This window comes from Podarcis vaucheri, assembly GCF_965113315.1.
Source record: "Podarcis vaucheri genome assembly, chromosome: 8".
Lineage (NCBI taxonomy): Eukaryota > Metazoa > Chordata > Lepidosauria > Squamata > Lacertidae > Podarcis > Podarcis vaucheri.
This window is the reverse complement of record NC_138766.1, coordinates 51,781,443-51,794,498: the sequence shown is the minus strand read 5'-3', so window position 1 is coordinate 51,794,498 and position 13,056 is coordinate 51,781,443. Positions and strand designations below refer to the sequence as shown.

The window sequence follows — 13,056 nt, the reverse complement described above, 5'->3', positions numbered from 1 at the left end:
TAGTTTCTTACTTATATTAATTGCTTATTTATATTCTTTTAATTTCTTACATATCATCTGTGTACTGGGTTCTGAACTAAGCCAGCACATAGTTGCCTAGGAAGTCCAGCTGAAATCAACACAACTCATGTGCATAACAATGTACTGGATGCAACCTTTAGTTTTTATAGCCTGAACTGTGGAAATAAGATTAAATTGGAGAGCAGCACTAGTCCACTAGCAAATAAATGCCATTAAAAGCCCTCCATACTTTATCTCTGTCCACACAGCAGTTGTAAGCATATAGGTTCTCCATTTATTTTTCTGTAGCTCCTCCTGCAATGAAATAAAAAATACAGCCCTCATGCCATGTGTGTATGAGAGCAAGCATGTGCAAACTGCTGCCAGGCCCACACGTCACATGCTATTTGCCTTTCAGATCCTTTTTCACTCTTGCCTCTGGCTTCTGTCCACCCAGCAGAGCTGATCAATATGTTGAAACTGCATATTGATTAGATTATATAGATTATAGATTATATGGCTTGGGACAAGTAATAGATTATATGGCTTGGGACAAGTGCTTGAAGAATCATAGCAATAACAAAGACTACTGATATTTGCCTGGTGTTATATTTGGTTCCTGTCCACAACGTAATTGAACTTGAGCATAAAATGAAGATCAGCTAACCAAGCAAAAAACTAAATTTCAGATGCATTATGTATTTTCTAACACACAACACAACATTGTAAACAGTGAGGTCAAGAGGCCATGAAATCAAATTCAAAAAGCTTTGTATGCAAAGCTCAGGTCAGTGAATACATCAGCCTTTGCCAACCTTGTGCTTTCCAGATGTTTGGGGCTACTACTAGTTCCCATCATTCCCAAGCAACACAACCATGCTAGCTGGGCTGATGGGAATCATAGTCAAAACATCAGGAGGGCACCAATTTGGCAAAGATAAGTATGCAAGACCGGCATAGCAACCTTTCAGAAATAATCTTTCTTAAAATTCCAATATTCTCAATTTTATCTAATCTTTACCAAAATGCATTAAGGCTGTTTCCATACACTTATTCCAGAGATGAGTGCTGTTCTCGATTGAAATTAAAGAGAGTTATTGATATTTCATCAAAAAGGTTACTTTTGAGAACTGCCCGGACGCTAGCCTTTTCAGACCTTTAACCTAAACATGCATTTAGAGGCCCATTTCTTAATTTTATACAGTGTATTTATGTGCTGATGGTAGTGCTGCTGTTGTGACCCAGCAGTGAGTCCTGACCCACTGGTGGAAGACAAATGGCCTAGTTGAATATAAATATTACTTCCTTGCTGATTATTTTAAATATCTGATAAAGTGTTGTTCTTTCAAAAACAAACTGGCATTTAAACAGGAGCTCATTTTTTTGTATGTTAGAAATATTAATATACTTCTGTATAACAGTCACATCATAAATTAAGGTTGTACAGTATGACTGAAGTGAGCTGTTATGATTGTAAGCTGCTTGCGATAATGGAAAATGCTGAAAGAAGAATATGACAAAGTTTCTTCTCATGACACTTCTTCAGCGAGAAGGAATTAGAACACTGCCCTGCAGCCTCAAGGAACATAGCTCAGAACTGTGCCTCCCATACCGGAAATACTACCCTGACAGGGTAAAGTGTAGCTCCCAGATGCCTTGAGAGATGTTTAAGGCATTGTTTGCACACTTTTACATGTAATTTATTAATTGCCCAAATGTCAACTCTAACAGACATGCATGCAAACGCAGCAGTCTTCTTCTACTGTACTACATCAGGCTGCTTTCATGTTGCTGAAATTGAGGCTTTTCCTGCTGGACCAATTATCTGTTTTGACAGTGCTGATGGTTTCGGAGAGTAGAAAAAGCTGATGACTAGAATAAGAGCTGTTCAGTGCTGTGGGCAAAACTCCTACCCAGCTACAGTTACGGCAGATAAAACCCTAAAAATTTGGTGTAGGTTTCCATGCCCCTAATCCAGATGGGTGATTTGTGTGCAGAAAACATGATTTTGTTCAACTGTTTCCTTGTTTTATCTACCAAAGAAAACAGCTATTCGGACTAATATAGCGAAGTAGACCATTAAAATCTCTGCCAGTTTTGCATCTTTACAAAATTGTGCTTATTTGTTATGACAGCCTATAAAAGGCAGGAAAATGTAGTAATATAGCCCCAATCTGTGGCAAAATAGTTGATCGTAAAAGCAGCTGGGATCCTTTTGCTGTGATAAAAAGGGTGCCTGTGCACACTTAGCTTCGCTGATCTTCTGCTACAAGAATATATTGTTTTATATATTAAAGTTTTCATGTTTTAAAATGAGGCCTAGTTCTCTAAAACTGTGTGGATAAGGACACATTTGGGGCAGATGTGTTATGTGAATTAATCCTCTTCTATTCACAAAAGGGTCTGGTATGTAGAAAACAAAGGAGTGAAGCAGGCACCCCCAAACTTGGCCCTCCAGATGTTTTGGGACTACAACTCCCATCATCCCTAGCTAACAGGACCAGTGGTCAGGGATGATGGGAATTGTAGTCTCAAAACATCTGGAGGGCTGAGTTTGGGGATGCCTGGAGTAAAGGTTCTAGCTGCCCCTTGCAGAGAGGGAGAGGGGAGGGGAGAGGGGCAGATTGTGGTGGAGCCAAGCTGACAGTCCTGCTACTGTTTTTCTTATGATGGTACAGCTATTTGGGGATTTTTTGTGTAGGAAAGAACATTCAGTCGTGTGGGCCCCTACCGTCAATCTGAAGAGATGCAGCCTTCATATATAGGTTCACCAGCCCACCTGCTCTCTGTGACAACTAGGCCCATGACTGCCTTTTATTAATGCCAAGTTTTGTTTAGAATACAAGACTGGTCAGAGAGGGGAAAGGTAAAGCATATAAATGAGATTACACAAAACACGTCAGAGCTTATTCAGCACTATTTTACACATACACCTAAGCTTTCCAGGTGAGCAGCTATCTAAATGTCCCTGTTGTCACCCAAACAATTAACACAGCAACCAGAGTACAAAACCACCACAGTGTTGGACAGTCATTATAGTATGTAGTCACCTCTTTCTTCTCATGCTTGTATATTACTCATCATCCAAAGTGTTTATAACCTAATAAGAACCCTTAAAGAGAGATAAATTTGGAAGGTAATGGTTTACCAAAGGCCATCAAGTGCACTTCCTAGCCAAGTCAGGATTTATTATGGAGTTTTCCACATTCAAACCCAAGAAGTCAGCCGCTACAGCACATAAGCTTTTGTGACTCTTTTCCTGTAACACCCTCTCTCCCAGGCATCATGGCTGCAGAAACTGATATGTGATAGTTGCCATTTATGATTGGTCATGTCTTACAGGTTGCATTGTACAGACTTTTAGGCTGCAAGTCAATACAGTATCCTCTTTCCTGTCAATAAGCTCTGTTGACTCAATGTCCGAGTTGAAACATACAGGATTTCACTGTTAGTCTCTTCCATCATTGTAAATGTGAGAATATAAGACAGATAATTTCCAGTGATTTCTGAGATGCCTATAATTTATGTTCTCAATTTACAGCGGTTACATATGCTTCAGGTTACAGACTCCGCTAACCCAGAAATAGTACCTCAGGTTAAGAACTTTGCTTCAGGATGAGAACAGTAATCATGCGGCAGCGGCGCAGCGGCAGCAGGAGGCCCCATTAGCTAAAGTGGTACTTCAGGTTAAGAACAGTTTCAGGTTAAGAACGGACCTCCGGAACGAATTAAGTTCTTAACCCGAGGTACCACTGTATTGTTTTAGGAGAACAGTTATGAAAGGGATTTACTTTTTAAGCACTGACTGTGGTTACAGAGAAATTGCAACAATACTTTGAAAAAAATGTATACAATCGAAAGACTTACAAGCTACTGGAAAAACATTGCAATAAAATATTGTTAAAGACACTTTGTTATATATCTCAATGACAACAGCACCATGTACGCAGGCAGAATTGGATACAACATGTACATAAATTTTATTCAGGTAGTAATTCTTCTATGTTCTTAGCAGTGACTCCTATGTGATATCATAAATTAGCTTTGAAAACCCCAATTTCAAAAGCAGTTTGCCATGTGGAATGGGTGGCTTCTCTCTGAGGGAAAAACCCTTGGGCTCACAAAACCACAACCCTGAACCAGCAAATAATTGTTTAAAATAAGGAACAATTATTGCTGCAGTGGCTGAAGCTCCTCATAAGATCATAAGAAGAATGTTGTTGGGTTAGGCTAAAGGCCTATCTAGTCCAGAATCCTGTTCCTATGGTGGCCAACCAGATGTCTATAGGAAGCAGGCAAGCAGGACCCAAGTGCAGGTCTTCCCTTGCAATAACTGCCTCTGCCCTTTGCTGGCTACCCCACAGTTATGACATTGCATCCATGCCCAATATAATAGTGCTCAGGCAACACTATGCATACTCCGAAGCTTCCCACCCATACCACATTTGCATTAATAACAGGTGGTTGACTGGTACTTAATAATAGGATTGAAAATAATAGCACAACAGATCATAGATTGTTCTGCAGATACATTAGTGCAACTCCTTTCTAGTGCAACTATTCCTATATGGAATGTGAATCCTATATGGTTCATCAGGACAGGACAAAAAGGAATGTGCTATAAAATCACTGTGCCACTTCCATGGTCTATTTGGTCATAGAGTCTAAAGTGTGAATAATAACTGAATAGCACATAGGTTATTATGGGTAATTATTCTCAAAACAAAATACAAGTTGTGTGTCATCTACATGGATGGGATAACCATAAATAAAAAGAGAAATAAGAAGTGGTGCAAATCTCTTAGGCAGGACTTTATTTATTTGTACATTGGTTATTTGGTTTTCATTTTGGATATGGGTCTACCTTCTAAATAAAAGGGAATCTTTCAACAATATCCCCACAAAAGAGAAAGTTCAATTCAGAAATAAAAAAGGCATATAAGTACCAGTTTTGAGTATGGTAAGCATTCTAAATTCTTGTTTAAATGGCAGTAAAAGAACACAAACGAAATATGCACTGAACTCTGAAGAAATTATAAATAGTGTTTTATATATATCTATATATATATATATCAAACAGCAAACAGACCGCAGAATCAATAGTAACACTAAAAACATATAAACATCTGTACGTACATGGAGACTAAAAACTTTAGTCCTTGTATCTTCAGTGAGCAGTATATATTCAGATAAATTAACAATCATAGATATTTTTAAAATAAAAAGTAAGAAGTAATGTAGAATTACAATATTGGAAGTATCACGCCTTACCTATTTCACATGCATCCAATATAACTTGAAAACCTGCTTCTCTTGGTCTAGTCTGAGTCTAGTATTGAATAAAAAAAGATGATTTAGTTAAAAACACACACAAACACACCTGCATCACCTCCCGCCGTGTCTTCCAAAGCATGTTAATTTATTCATTAACATTTTACTTCATACTTTTCATTTTCATGCCTAAATATATGGAAGTTGAAGCCTATGGCAGTTTTATCAGCAATATACGAAATGCCATTAAAATGCTACAAACATAATACTCTATGCACATGCACACACATGGCTGTGCCCCTGGTCGCTAAACTCATCAACCCCCTCCCAGGTTCTGAATCACCCCCTGCTTCCTTCTCCTGCTTCCCACAGCAACTGTGTTCCTTCCCCCTGCTGCTGCCCAAGTGGAAAGTGAGAAAGCTTGCATTTTGCAAGCCCACCCCACACTGAACATTTCAACACCAGGCATCAATTGGAAGGATCAGTGCAGGGGAGCTGAGACCTTCTCCTTAGCACCTCGTGCTACTCCTGACACTATGGATCCTGAGTCTGGCTGCCTGCCACTTTGTCCTTTTCCACCTCGTGCCACTATGGATAATGAGGCTGACCAATGCTTATGGGCATCTTTTTCCTTCCCATGCCACTCCTCATACTACTAACGTGCTAACTGGTGGCCAGCTGCAGAGGATGAGGGCAGTCAGTAGTGGTACCAGCCTGCTTGAGGATCTGGATCCTAGGGGCAGGGCCGCTGACCCTGGAAAGTGGAGGAGTCAGCAGCTGCATATTCTTGCTGCCCCTCTGCAGCTCCCCATGGCTGGCCATCCACTGCTTCTTGTCACACACACTGTAGTTTGCATCGCCATCTGTTACCAGCTATGCAAACTACTGCATAATGGTGGGCAAGTGCAAATACACACATACACACAGAGAGTTCCCAACAGAACTATAAGAGGGTCAAATACTTTCCTCTATAATCCCTATAATCCTTTGATAATCAATAGTATTTGTCTCATTGCTATGGTTAATTCCCACTGTATGTGTTAACATGAACCTCTTATGGTACCGTAACTCCAATTTAACTCAGATCTGGATAATCTTATTTGGGTGAAATAGCCATCTTTAGATGGCCTTACAGGTTTGCATTATTGGCCATCCTGTTCTGACAGGGCTGTGATGATATGGAATAGGCAACATCTATTTTAAATATGGACCTGCCCCAACTGGGGGAATATGGCACCTCTCATTGTATTAGCATTATTGTCAATTCAAAATTCTGGGTGGTGGGCAACCTTATTGTAGTTGAAAATCACATTCCTTCAGAGGAAAGAGGTCAGGGGCTATATAGATCAGAGACAATGCACCCCCTTTCTCTCCATCCATCTATCTCCTCCCTCTCTCACACATAGGTAAAGGTAAACACTGTTTACCTTCCCGCAGGAGCGGTACCTATTTATCTACTTGCACTTTGACATGCTTTCGAACTGCTAGGTTGGCAGGAGCTCTCATACATAGGCTTTCCCAAACCCTAATGGCCAGCCTTCCTAACTCCCTTTGGGGTTCTCTTCCACTCACCCTTCATCTTTTTCTCATTAATTCACTGTGTGCGCTCTCTCTCTCTCTGTGTCACACACACACAAACACCTGCCTCCCTTTGGGTCCTCCAGCCTCTGCTTAGTTCCTTCCTCTCTTCTATTCATTATTTTATCTATCCATTTATTCTTTCTCCTACACATAATCACATTGCTCCTTTATTCTCTCTCTCTCTCTCTCTCTCTCACACACACACACACACACACACACATTCACACCAACACTGGATAGTCTCATTGTGAAATACAATTTGAACTGTCCTGTTGTGCAAAATATGACACCTATTGTATGCTAAAGACTGCAGTGTCAGAGGATCACCCTGAAAAGTTTTTCCCCCTGTCATAGAAGCTGGTATTTCACAACCCAGGAATCTGACAATTTATGATTGCTCAGTAATAGCTACTTTCTTCTGCAGCAACTGGTTTGCCTTTCCATGCAATCAAGAAAAAAACAATAAGTATACTTGTATTAACAGAAGTAAATAGTGGTGGTCAGTTAATTAGTAATCTAAAAAAGTGAGCTGTGGTATAGAATATAGGCAGAATCCCTTAAAAATGTTTCCAGATTACAGTATAACATACAGTTATCCATACCATTCAGAATACATGCTTGTGCAACAGTTCCCAAATGCTAAAACATTTCCTAATAAATCAGGTGGTGTTCTGCCACCCCGAAAGGTGCTTCTCTGTGGGTACCCACATTTTTCTTTATTGTGTTTCTTTCGCCTCACTAAAAAAGATCCCGTCTGTACTGGATAAAATGTTTTAAAGGCGCCTATGCTCGTCTGTTATGAGAGTAATCCTGTTTAGTACTACTCAATCCACGTTTACAAATAATTCTGTTATTAAGAACAGAAAATGAGCCAGGCGCAGACGTGCACGCTCTCTGCTCAGCAACCTGTGCACCCTGAGAGAAAAGAGGGCGCGGCTGCAGGACGTCGCTTTGGCCTGCGAAAGCAGAGAGAGAGAGAGAGGAATGGACGCATTGAAAGCGGGTCTAGAAAAGCGAAACTAGACTTCGTAGGGACTTTTTCCCTGTTCAAAACGAGGCGTTTGTTTGTTTTTAAAGACAGCTATGTGAACTCCTGATCTGAGTGTGGGCGAGGGCGCCGGCGTCTGCAGGGTCTCCCCTGGTGGGAGGCTCTGCTGGTTTCCCAGACGCCCACGGAAGCAGCCCGGGCTTGCCTGGAGAGGCGGCCCTGGACGTCCAGGGCAACCTGAAGACAGAGGCCGTGACGTCGCGGCCCGCCTCGCACCTTTGCCCTGCCCGCGCGCGAGTCTCGCTCTCCGGACACAGTCAGTGGCGAAGCAGCTGGGGAAGGAGCGTGTTAATCCTCCGCGCATCTCCTCTCTGCCCAGCAGCGGGGCGGGGTCGGGGCCAACCAGGGTGTCTCCCGCTCCACTCCCTGGCCGAGTAGAAAGAAAGAAAGCGGGGCGGGGCGAGGGGAAAGAGGGAGGAGGGAGAGAGAGAGAGAGAGAGAAAAGGGAACTTAATTAAAGGTGCTCGCTCAGAAGAGCCGCTGAGGTAAACTCACCTCCCTTCGCCTCGCCCCACACCCTCGCTCGGAGGCAAATCCTCCAGCGGACGGGAGGAGACTCGAGTTAACAGAAGAAGGACAAAAAAAATAAAAAATCACCCGAGTAGGAGAAAACAACCGTCTCCGCCTCTCTGCTGATCCACTATCGCTGCCGCCACCACCCTTGCAGCTCCTGCTGTGGAGACAGGCGGGTCGCCTCAGACTCACCTGGTCTCTCGTCCAGCGCGCGCGCGCCGCCGTTTCCGCTGGTCTCTTTTTCCCGCCGAGCCCACCTTCACTCGCTCGCGCGCGCGACCCCCATCCGGCTGCAGCATGGCCCCGCTAGCGAGAGCGCGGCGCAGGGGGGGCTGGTGGACGGACGCCGGCCTCCGGGTCTTCGTCGGCCTCCTGGTGAGTAGTAGGAGTAGGAGTCGCGCCTTGTGGAGCGGGAGAAGGGAGGCAGAGGGGGGGCTGAAGGGAGAGAGGCGCGGGAAGTCTGGGCGGCGGCGGCGACAGGTAACGGCGCCGAAGTGGCAACTTGCGGGGCGAAGTTCGTTGGGTTCGGCCTGGCGGACGTGCCGCGGGGCTCTTGGGCGGGAGGCGCTGCTGTGGCGGGGAGCGGGGGGGGGGCAGCGCCCACCTGAATTTTCCAGGGACGTCTCTTCGGAAGAAACAAAAAGCCGGACTCTTTATGCTATTTGCGCACACCGAAAAGTAATTTTTCGTTCTTAGGCTTTCGAAACCGGCTCGAAGCTGGGAGAAGCTTCCCCTCCCCAGATTCCGACTTGCATATTCCCAGAGAGAGAGAAAATGGGTGGGCGGGGGGGTTCTCGTAGGAGTTGCGAAACTCTGAAGTTTTTAAAAGTGGGAATGGGGAGACTTCATTGTGCTGTGGCGAGGAGAGAAAATGCATGGACTCCTTTAAAAAAGGAGAGACGCGTTGACTCGGAAGTGAGCTCAGTTTTTTTTCAAGTAGCTTTTTTTTTTCACACGGTGACTTCAGGGGGGCGTTCAGGGTGTGAGTTTCGTCCTGGAATTTGCTGTGGGGTTTTTTGGGGGGTGGGGAGAGTTAGGATCCGATGGAATATACCGTGGGACAGGCTTCTTCAAATCGGCGACGCGCCTTGGCTAAGTGGCGTTTGTGTGCTCTGCGGGTTTCGCCCTGCCCTTATTAACTCGCGCCTTTGATCTGCCTTAGTCTTCCCCGGGATGGTTCCCACTTTGAAAAGGAAATGTGCTGGTTTAGAATTGACGGCATGCTTATTATACCTGTGAGATGTTTAATCTGCGTGCTTACGTATTAGATTTGGGAATATATTTGCCTGGAAGAGGTCCTGAAGTGGGGGCAAAACTCTCTAGAGGCACAGGAAATTCAGTACCTCTTCTTCCTAATTTCTCTGCTGTATTTGAAACGGATTATTTGAGACTGGGAGGAGGCGACTTTTAGGTTGCTTTTCTTTTTTATTATGTACAGTGGTACCTCGGGTTATATACACTTCAGGTTAAATACCCTTCAGGTTACAGACTCCCCTAACCCAGAAATATTGCTTCAGGTTAAGAACTTTGCTTCAGGATGAGAACAGAAATCGTGCTCTGGCAGCGCAGCAGCAGCAGGAGGCCCCATTAGCTAAAGTGGTGCTTCAGGTTAAGAATAGTTTCAGGTTAAGTACGGACCTCCGGAACGAATTAAGTACTTAACCCAAGGTACCACTGTATTTTGTGTTTTCATATTGTGATTTTATGTTGTAACTGCCCTGAGACCTGCAGGTATAGGACGGTATACAGATTTAATAAAAAATAACAATTTTCTAGCCATTTGCTATCAGTAAACTATTGTTGTTCTCTGAGTTTGGCTTCTGTAGCCAATGGGTTTATGTTTACCAGAAAAGCTGTAAGCAAATAGGAGATTGGAAATACCCCCCCCCCTTGTCAGTCTTGTAGGAAATAACAGCTGCGGTACACTCTTATTGCAGTGAATTTGATTTGCATGTTTCAAATAATAATTCTAAGGTTGCATCTAAGAACATAAGAGCTCTGTTGGATCAGGCCAATGTCCCCTTCTAGCTCTCACAGTGGCCAACCAGATGCACCTATGGGAAACCCACAAGCAGGACATGAGACAGTACCCTGCTCCCCAGACGGTGGTGTCACATATCATCCAATGCTGGAGGAGCACACGGAAATCATGACTAGAAGACATTGATGGGTATAGCCTTCTTGAATTTGTCCAATTCCCCTTTAAAGCTGTCCAAAGTGCTGGCTGCCTAGTAGAAAAAAAGAAGCTTATATAAATTACCAACCCTTTGTCAAATACAGACAATGGGTTGGGTCCAGATTTAGTCATGCTGGGAGTAGACCCATTGAAATAAAAGCCACGGCTAACTTGTCCCCTTGGTTTCAATAGGCCTGCTTTGCCTGTATGCTTGTCTGGATCCAACCCACAAATGGGGAACATGATTAACAGTGTGAACATCCTTTTTAAAATCTATAAAAACTAGTGATTGTGCAGACATAGACATGCTGGTTGAAATTTGAGCTTCTAATCCTTTGTAAGCAATAGTCCAGTTAATTTGAATAGGCTCATTTACACAGCCCAGAGTCTCTATATCAGTTTTATTTTAAGAAATGTACCTTACTTTAAAATAATCTTCCTTTGTCCAGTATCATGCTAGACTTATGGAAAACACTGGGCTTACTTTGTTACTGAGATCTTTATAGACCCCATAGCCTTTCTGTGGCTCCCAGTACCTTACTGTATTGAGTTACTGATCGGAATTTTCTCTCACAATTGTTTGTATCATTCCTTAACATCAAAAAAATTGGAGTAATGACTGTAGTCATGTGCACATTTGCTTCAGACTAAGTCCCACTCTGGATTATTTTTGATATCTTTAAAAACTAATTAAATCAACATTCTAATTTATTTCAAAGCCATCAACCTAATTCTGTAATCCATACAAAAGCACAACCAGAGTGCTGCTCAGATTCATTTTGAGAGCCTGCACGTTTACCAGATTTTCGTTTCAAGACGCAAATAGTTCACTTGCCCCTTGGCTTCAATACATTAATAATAATATAACTATTAATTGGTGGCTCTTCTAGCTTGCCATTTGTGGCCAGAAATAGCAGTAATTTAATTTCCTAATTGATTGGTTTTACTTCCCCTTCAATGGACTTTTCCTGCTTTTTTTTTTAAGTGTCCTCTGCTACTGATGGTATTCAATCTAATGTATAGTAACTGCTTACACTCAGTCCTATGTGAATTAGTTGACAGTGTATCAAATTGACTTCCATGGAACCCACTTGTTTCAATTAATATTGCAGTATAGAGAAACTTGCACTCTTCCATCTAAGTACTTCACAATTATAGATACAGTATTACTTATAAGGCCTGCTGATATAATTGTACCTTGTTTTCAAACAAGGTGTTTAGGAACAGGATGTTTAATATGTTTGAATCCCATTGAAATCATAAGATTTATACATACCACCCAAGTCCCATTTTTATAATGCTTTCATTGTGACACAATACTTTAAAATAAATAAAGCCTATCTTATTGAACAGAATTCCATTGTTCTAAAATGCAAACACTTCAGAAAAAGTTTGCTATCTTTTTTTTTGGATGAAAATAGGAACTTCACAAATAAAACAATGAGTTAAAGTATTTGATTTACAAAACAGAGCTCTGTAAATCCCATCCCTGGCACTGGTATTTCTGTGAATGTTTAGAATGTTTGTATGTGTTTAAACCATTTTAAAAGTGTGCTGAATGTGTTACCTGAATTGTAATATACAAATAAAATCTGCAAAGTGATTTTTAGACTGCAATCCTACTATACACACTCTGAGTAAATCCCATGGAATTCAGTAGGACTTCCTTCTAAAAGGCCATGCATAGAAGCACATGGCTATTTTCTCTCTTATTCTTAATGTTCTTTAAACATAGCTAGGAAGAATGGAACTGTGCTGCATATATGAAACACTTGATTCTCAAGTTGACATGAATCGCTTTCAATAAGACAACTCTACACTAACTTTAACTGGTTACTGTTTGGTGTGACGTATTCTCTTTGACTTACTCATACTGAATTTATTAACACTCCTGTAATTCCAAGACCATTTGTAGTGCATTTAACAATTTTTTGCAACAATCATAAACCCACTTATTCCAGAGTAGAAATAATGAAGCAACGTGACGTCATTAGACTTTTGTAAAAGTATAAGACAGTAATGGAAAACTGGAATGCGGGAAAAATGTCGACTCTTTTTTTCTTAAAAACTTTAATCAATTTTACATTTAAATTGGTAATTGGTCTTAAATCTGCATACTATTTTCCTGGGCACTTTTGTTAGAAACCCAATAATACCTTTTAATTACCTCACTTTCACTTTCTTGCTGCTTGATAAAGGAGTGCTCCTAATCTGTATTCTCTTGCATCCCTCCTTCCCACGCCCAAATACTAGTACAATGGTACCTTGGGTTAAGTACATAATTCGTTCCAGAGGTTCATTCTTAACCTGAAACTGTTCTTAACCTGAAGCAGCACTTTAGCTAATGGGGCCTCCCCCTGCTGCCGCACCGCCGGAGCACAATTTCTGTTCTCATCCTGAAGCAAAGTTCTTAACACGAGGTACTATTTCTGGGCTAGCGGAGTCTGTAACCTGAAGCGTAAGTAAC

General features: G+C 42.1%; 1 protein-coding gene and 1 long non-coding RNA gene across 3 annotated transcripts in view; one reads left to right on the top strand and one right to left on the bottom strand.

Moving 5' to 3' along the window:
* LOC309539081 overlaps positions 1 to 8,237 on the bottom strand; it is a 79,131-nt gene extending 70,894 nt beyond the window's left edge. Inside the window, exons 1-2 of the long non-coding RNA XR_014222675.1 lie at positions 8,117 to 8,237; positions 5,272 to 5,329 (exon numbers count right to left, since the gene is read on the bottom strand). This is a non-coding gene — a long non-coding RNA (uncharacterized lncRNA). The remainder of the gene's footprint in view (positions 1 to 5,271; positions 5,330 to 8,116) is intronic.
* A 458-nt stretch (positions 8,238 to 8,695) lies between these two features.
* Positions 8,696 to 13,056, top strand: part of LOC309539026 (desmocollin-1-like) — a 29,918-nt gene continuing 25,557 nt past the window's right edge. For both annotated transcript variants that reach the window (XM_082234797.1, XM_082234798.1), the window contains exon 1: positions 8,696 to 8,788. In XM_082234797.1, coding sequence (XP_082090923.1) covers positions 8,711 to 8,788 — 78 coding nt within the window. In that variant the 5' untranslated portion in view covers positions 8,696 to 8,710. The remainder of the gene's footprint in view (positions 8,789 to 13,056) is intronic.